Source organism: Thalassophryne amazonica, chromosome 18 (assembly GCF_902500255.1).
Source record: "Thalassophryne amazonica chromosome 18, fThaAma1.1, whole genome shotgun sequence".
Taxonomy (NCBI): Eukaryota; Metazoa; Chordata; class Actinopteri; order Batrachoidiformes; family Batrachoididae; genus Thalassophryne; species Thalassophryne amazonica.
The window spans coordinates 42,413,361-42,421,305 of NC_047120.1; the positions used below are offsets into that span (position 1 = coordinate 42,413,361).

General features: G+C 43.1%; 1 protein-coding gene across 2 annotated transcripts; it reads left to right on the plus strand.

Annotated features, from left to right (window-relative positions):
• The first annotated feature begins 3,956 nt into the window (after positions 1-3,956).
• On the plus strand, positions 3,957-7,528 carry cdk5r1b (cyclin-dependent kinase 5, regulatory subunit 1b (p35)). Of its 2 annotated transcripts, none has more exons than XM_034194271.1 (2): positions 3,957-3,974; positions 6,191-7,528. In XM_034194271.1, the coding sequence occupies exon 2, from the start codon at positions 6,282-6,284 to the stop codon at positions 7,191-7,193; it is 912 nt and encodes a 303-aa protein (XP_034050162.1). In that variant the 5' UTR covers positions 3,957-3,974; positions 6,191-6,281; the 3' UTR covers positions 7,194-7,528. The 2 variants fall into 2 exon arrangements, with proteins under 2 accessions (XP_034050162.1, XP_034050161.1); XM_034194270.1 differs by lacking the exon at positions 3,957-3,974 and adding an exon at positions 5,019-5,128 and having other exon boundaries at positions 6,074-7,528.
• Positions 7,529-7,945: the final 417 nt, after the last annotated feature.

The window sequence follows — 7,945 nt, forward strand, 5'->3', positions numbered from 1 at the left end:
TGTTCTGCAAAGAGTACAAATGTTTTTATGATATTAGTTTTCTTTAAAGACATAAAACCTAGCAGGTTACCCAGCCGTTGCCCGGTGTGAGATTTTGTTGAGATTTGTGATTGCTTCGTCTCTGACAGGCCAGGATGGTAGATGAGAGATCCCTGAATTTGACAGTATAACAGTTCATTATATAATGCTCTGGGTCAGCTTTAATATCCAGAACTACTGAATCTGAACCAGATGAGTCTGTTGGACAACAGGTCTAAAGTTTGTGTTTGTCAAGGTATGAATATTTATGAAATGGTAAATGGACTACATTTACATAGTGATTTTCCTTTCATACACAACCCAAACTGAAGTTCATAACTGTTTAACTCAAACAGTTTTTAGCCAGTGGCAGCGCCAGGAAATTTTTGTTGGGGGGCTGGGGTAAAAGTTGGAGCGGCTCCACAAAATGTTGTCAAAATGAACAATATATAGTAAATTGCTTTATAAATACCAAGGTATATGTTTTAGTCACCCGTGCTCCTCTAAAATGTGGTATCAATGCACACACACACACACGTCACTTAGAATGATTGCAAGGTCAGTAAACTTGCACATAGGTAGAAATAAAGATAAGTGAAGTTTTAAGAGTGGCCGTAATAAATATTTAAGAAACCTAAATTTTTGGAGTATGGAGGTAAATTTGTCTCATTAATACTTGCAAATGCACAGGGGGTGATTTACAAATATCCTTTGATTTGTACACATGCTTTGTGATCCACAAACACAAATTTCTGATTTGTAACATGTGTGGGTTTTTACAAATAAATGTTTATTTGCAAAACTGAAAATTCTGTTTGTAAAGGGTGATTCAGCATTGGTGGATCACCAAACACACACATTCATCACTTTGCTCAGTTACGCAATATTGAGACATTCTCAGCGCAAAACTGCAGTCGAGATCCACAAATATGTCAGTCGCTATTCACATTATTGACAGAATTATTGGCTGGGCTTAAGCCCCCCAAGCCCCCCCCCCCCCCCCCTTGGCACCGCCACTGTTTTTAGCCAATATGGCCTAGTTCAAAAATAATGAAACCAAAGTGTGACATAACCATCAAAATTTAAAAGTGGTCATTTTTGTGAAATGTTATAATTTTAAGTATGGTTATATATCAGAGTTTCAATATTTCTATTGTTCTCGGTTCAGTCATTGGTAGAAATTAGCAGTGCATATATACTATAATGTGCTAGAGCGTAACGCTTGCGACAACAGTTGGAGGTATCTTCTTTAGTCTGCAGAAGCCTGAAACAAAGAAATTCTGTCCATTAGTTCCTGGTATTATTGAACAAGTAATATAATTATTCTATTGAAGCAGAGTAGGAGATATAGCTAAGGCTTTGACACAAATAAATCAAGGACTTATTCTCAGCGTTACGCTTGCTTTAGAAACATGATGTTTTTTTCTAGGAAATGACATTTCTACCTTTACTGTGTGTTTGTATGAAGCACAAACAAACAAACTGACAAAATACAAGGTTATTTCTTTAACATTCAACTTTAAATGATAATGCTAAATATCAATGTCATACAAAATTGATGAAAAAAGTGCTATTTTTGGGGTAAATTTTGTGCATATCTCTGGAACCGTGTGGAATTTTTCCATGAAATTTTCAATACCTGTCAAAGAGACTATAGGCAACTCAAAGATAACTCAAAGATCTGGATGGTGCTAAATAAAATAATCGCTTGTTCATGACAAATGCAATGCAAATCAACAGTTAGGCTTCATTAGTTTTAAAGTAGGCCATACAGTATGCATTACACATGGTGGAAATGTTTGGTCCTGATTACTGAGTTTGAATTTTGATCATGACTGAGCTTTAATGTTGACAGTTGACCTTTAATCCTGCTCACTGAGCTTTGATCTTGACTGATAAACTGTCATCCTGCTCACTGAGCTTTGATCTTGATTGATGAACTTTAATCCTGCTGACTGAGCCTTGATTTGGATTAATAAACTTTAATCCTGCTGACTGAGCTTTGATTTGGATTGATAAACTTTAATCCTGCTGAGTGAGCTTTGATTTGGACTGATTAACTTTAATCCTGCTGACTGAGCCTTGATTTGGATTGATAAACTTTAATCCTGCTGACTGAGCTTTGATTTTGACTGGTGAACTTTCATCATGCCCAATGAGCTTTGTTCGTGACTGATCATAGAGATCTGTGATTGCTTTGGGGGTGGGGGGAGCAACGTTGCAGAGGTTATTGTTACTGGGCAACAGACTAGTCAAAGGCAGACACACATACATCTGGCTTGTGTGTGTCTGTGTGTGTATTGGAGGTTGTGTATATAGTGGGGGGAGAGGGGAATAGTGGTATTTTCTGGTTTACTGCAGTCCATCATTAGGAGACTCCAATGGGTTCAAAATCCTGCTGCCAGACTTTTGACAGGAAACAGAAAGTTTGACCACATTACACTCATTTTGGCATCTCTTCACTGGCTTCCTGTCCCTGTGAGATCAGATTTTAAGGTTCTACTACTAACCTATAAAATTGTTCACAGACTGGCACCTCCCTACTTAGCTGACCTAATTAAACCCTACGTACCGGCCCAGGCTCTGTGTTCTCAGGGTGCAAGACTACTTTGTGTCCCTAGGGTGAATAAAAAGTCTGCAGGTCACAGAGCTTTCTTTTATCGTGCCCTTGTTCTGTGGAATGATCTCCCTGCATCAATAAAACAGTCACATTCTGTGAAGTCCAGACTTAAGAAGCACTTATTTTCCCTTTCGTATGGCTAGCATACTGGCATAGTATATTACTATGCTTTTTACCCTTTTAAATTCATTTTTTTAGGAAACGGAGCGGGCCGCAGCCTCAACTTTATCTAAATTCTGGGTCTTTTAGTGAAGATAGGGCTAGTGGATGGCGATCACCTGAATATTTCTTCTCTTTTTCTTGTTGCTTAATGCTGACAAATTATACGGTGTTTGTTGTCTTTCTGACACCTGATTCTGTTTTTTCTCTCTGTTTGAGGTGCGGCTCCGTCCAGAGATGGGAGTGTTGTCTTCTTCTGCAACCCTTCCATCCAGTGCACCAGCAAAATTTCCTGAATATTAATTTTGTAAATTGTTTTGTCAATTGTGTCAGTAGCATGGCCCAAGCAGAGGGTCCACCCCTTTGAGTCTGGTCTGCTTGAGATTTCTTCTTCAAATCATTAGAGGGAGTTTTTCGTTACCACTGTCGCTCGTGTGCTTGCTCTGGGGGTTGGTAATGTTAGACCTTACTTGTGTGAAGCGCCTTGAGGCCACTTTGTTGTGATTTGGTGCTATATAAATGAAATAAATTGAAATTGAAGGGATTAGGGGTTGTGTATGTATGGGGGTGGTCAAACGTGGGGACAAGCACACACATCTGACTTTTATATTGCATTATGTGTGTCGCGTGAGTTATTTGGGGTGCAGTGCATAAATACCATTGCCTGGATAAATAGTATTGGCTGATACTCAGTTGTAAATGCTGATAACTGCGGGAAATCTCATTACCATAAAATCCCTGGAGGACTGTCTTCTATCAGTGAGAAGCTGGATGTCTAGTAATTTTCCTTCTTTTAAACTCTGATAAGACTGAAATGATGGTTCTTAGTACAGCGAGACATTGGCATCAATTTGACCAGCTGGCGCTTAGTCTGGGTTCATGTGTCATACATCATACGGACAAAGTGAGGAACCTTGGGGTAATTTTTTTATCCCACGTTGTCCTTTGACCTCCACATCAGGGATGTTACTAGGACTGCTTTTTTCCATCTACGAAATATAGCAAGGATCCGCCCCATCCTATCTATGGCTAATGCTGAGACCCTGATTCATGCTTTTGTTTCTTCTAGATTAGGTTATTGTAATGTCCTATTTTCAGGGTTGCCGCAGTCCAGCATTAGGGGTCTTCAGCTGGTTCAGAACGCTGCTGCCAGACTTTTGACACAAAGCAGAAGGTTTGAACATATCACACCCATTTGGCATCTTTACACTGGCTCCCTGTCTCTCTGAGAGCAGATTTTATGGTTTTGTTATTGACTTATAAAGTTGTTCATGGACTGGCGCTGTCTTATCTAGCCGATCTGGTGGAACCCTATGTGCCTGCTCGGGCTTTGTGGTCACAGGATGCAGGACTTCTCTGTGTTCCCAGGGTGAAGAAGTCGTCAGTGGGTCAAAGAGATTTTTTTCTTATCATGCACCTGCTGTGTGGAATGGTCTTCCTGCAACCATGAGGCAGTTGGAGTCTGTGGGCATTTTTAAGTTAAGACTTAAAATCTATTTTTATTCTCTTTGTTATGAATAGTTTTAATTTTGTATCTGTTTTATTCTTTTACTTCTGTTTTTAATTACGTAACCTTTATTTTTATTTATTTATTTAAATTTTTATGTTGAACTCTTTTGTCTGAGGCACCTTGAGACAGTTTTTGCTGTGATTTGGCACTTTATAAGATGATTACATTGAATAGAATTAAATTGGATACCGTGGAAACTGGGGTTTTAGTCAGAGAATGTGAAAAAAAAATTGACTAAAAATTTCGGATTTTGAATGCCAATAATGATCATAATAATGACCATCATCTTGGTGGCGGTGGGGGGGGGGGGGAGCGTAGCCCCAACAAGTCCCACACTTGAGCCGCCAGTGGAGCCAATGCAGGACAGATTCAATTCTATTTTTGCCAACAGAACATGTAGAAAATAAATAAGCACAGTTATTATGATCCCTCTGGTGTTGTTTGGTTGCTGATGGGGGTCAGTGGGTTCGTTTCACGTGCGGTGGGTTGACGGCAGGCACAGAGCGGCGCCACACCACCGCCTTTGCGTCACTCCTCACACTGACACAACACCCGCGCTCTCAGCATCCGCATCTCTCGGACCTGGAGGACGAGGAGCGCATCTTCATCTCAGCATCCATTCCGCATCTATCGACTGCGCAGCAGCAGCGCCGCTCATCATTTTTGTGCCACCCGAACTAGGATTAACATCCTCCGAGATGGTTTTTTCCTGAATCCTATTTTGTTTTTTGTTTTGTTTTTTTCGTTGTACTGTTGTTGTTTTTAACAGAGAGGGACAGGAAGCATCGTCACCGCGCAGTTATTTTCTCATTGACAAACAGGTATGATCGATTCGCTTTGGTCTATTCTAGTGAAAATGCTCATGTTTAGATGCAGATTTGTGGTACCACTGGGAGAATCTGATAGTAAATAATAATGATCAAGAATAATAATACGGGAAAGGATGAACGATGTTTTTTCCCCCAGTATTTAGCCACCGCCTTTAATGAGCGGACGCTCCGTTTCAGCACCACGGAGAGCGACGATTCATCATCACAGCCAAATTACTGCTCAAAATCAAATCCGCTTCTAATTTAACGTTTATCCGCGATAAAAAAAAAAAAAGACCGATTACCGGGTGGATAGTGGGTGACGGAATGTAGGACTTAACCTTGGTCCTCCGCACGCTGTGCGCGCTGCAGTAAAGAGGACAATTACGTCGCGGAAAGCCTCGTCAGTGCGTCTGGTGGTCGCACATCAGAGGAAGGACGATGTAGGAGATCAGTTTGATGCACCCATAGGCGGAGTCCCTCAGCATCGAACGCGACCTTCACCCGGTAACACGGTGTGCGCGCTCAAAAAGCTCCTATTTTACTGAGACGATGGTGCGCAGGGTTGACTCAGTCATCGGACAGGGCCGGTAAAATATGATCTATATTTACATAAAAAAAGTCACAATTGTTGATGCACAATTACTATTTCTGTGTTTTTTTCTTGTTCTTCTTCCGTGGCTTCAGTTTTCCCCAAAATGATTCCAAGCTGCAGGAAGAAGAAGAAGAAACATCACTAAGCCGCATCACTGATTTGATTAGGCTGTTTATCACATTGATTACTGACACAAAGGATCCATATCTTTGAATTACGTATATGCTGATTTAACCATTTACTGATCATTCGGATCAGTCAGAAAAAAACAAATTGATCAAAGCGAGGGATCTGCTGTGCACTTCTGATTTTTTATTTTTATTTTTGTATGTGTGTGTGTGTGTGTGTGTGTGTTTTCTCAGCAGTGGCAGTCTGGGGAGCCAGAGAGTTGAAATACAGCAAGAAGGTTCTGTTCGTCTTTATTTTGCCCAGCAGCCTGTAGGCTGGAATTCCCACATCTGGAAAAAAAAAAAAAAGCACTTGAGGCTTTGAGCCCCGCAGGATCTCGTCTGGTAGACTGTACTCCCACCCAGCGCGGCTAAAGCCCCTGGACACCATCCTCTCGTCACCATGGGAACCGTGCTGTCTTTGTCACCAAGCTACCGGAAAGCGGCCCTCTTTGAAGATGGGCCGGCCACAGTGGGCCACTACACAGCCGTGCAGAACAGCAAGAACGCCAAAGAAAAAAACCTGAAGCGCCACTCGCTCATCAACGTTCTGCCGTGGAAGCGGATCGTAGCGGTGTCAGCCAAGAAGAAAGGGTCCAAAAAGGTGCAACCCAACGGCAATTACCAGAACAATGTCACCCACCTCAACAACGAGAACCTGAAGAAGTCACAGTCATGTGCTAACCTATCCACCTTCACCCAGGACCAGAGCACTCCAGCTCTCACCAAGAACTCCAACAACACAGCATCATCATCAGTCAAGAAGGCCCCGCTGACCAACTCCAATGTGGTCCCCGGGACCCCCAAGCGAGTGATTGTCCAGGCGTCCACCAGCGAGCTGCTGCGGTGCCTCGGGGAGTTTCTGTGCCGGCGTAGCTACCGGCTGAAACACCTCTCGCCGACAGACCCGGTGCTGTGGCTGCGCAGTGTGGATCGCTCCCTTCTGCTCCAAGGCTGGCAAGACCAGGGCTTCATCACGCCAGCCAACGTGGTGTTTGTCTACATGCTGTGCCGCGACGTGGTCTCCTCCGAGGTAGCCACAGAGCACGAGCTACAAGCCGTGCTGCTGACCTGCCTCTACCTGTCTTACTCCTACATGGGTAACGAGATCTCCTACCCACTCAAACCCTTCCTAGTGGAGAGCTCTAAGGAGACCTTCTGGGACCGCTGCCTGTCCATCATCAACCTGATGAGCGCCAAGATGCTCCAGATCAACTCGGACCCGCACTATTTCACTCAGGTGTTCGCCGACTTGAAGAATGAGAGCCAGAAGGAGGAGGAGAGGAGCCGCCTGCTCATCGGCCTAGACCGGTGAGGGGATGCTCGAGGGGGCGGGGCATGCTACAGTCTGGCATTTTGACACCTTTCAAAGCCTGTGTTGCTATTTATTTATTTATCATCCAAACTGTAGTGAGGCCGGACTAACTTGGACAAATTTACAACAACTCAATTTGAAGGACTTACATTACATTTAGACCCAAGAATGACAGCTTTTTTTTTTAATGCCAGACTTGGGTGCATCTTATGGTACATATATCTATATGAAATATTGTAAAATCTTAAATGATTCAGACAAAACAAAAAAGTTACATTAGAAAAGGAAGCATACATGTACAGCGATGAATGTGGACAGGACTGAGGCTGCTGAAGCCGACCGGTGACCTTTTGACCTTCTGACTATTTGACCATGTGATGTGCACTGCCTGCTGCAGGAGGGTGAGGCCCATCGCCTGACTGGCTTTCTTCATGCATCGCAGATGAATCTGACCCCACATCCTTCTGGCTGCAGCGCACATCATCCAGCAGGGGACATTAATGCCGGATCCATATTTTCGTTGGGTTCCGATTATGGCTCTGCATCAGGACGTCACGGGAGCTGGTTGGATGGACATGACACACACACACACACACACACACACACACACACACACACACACACACACACACACACACACACACACACACACACACACAACTACAAAAAAAAAAATCATTGCATTGTAAGACTTTTGATTCAAAGACAACCGGTGGATGTACGGCCTATAGGAGGAGCGGTCGTAGAGACTT

Excerpts from the sequence above, each read along its gene's own strand:
- cdk5r1b (XM_034194271.1), top strand. The coding sequence starts at position 6,282 with ATGGGAACCGTGCTGTCTTTGTCACCAAGCTACCGGAAAGCGGCCCTC.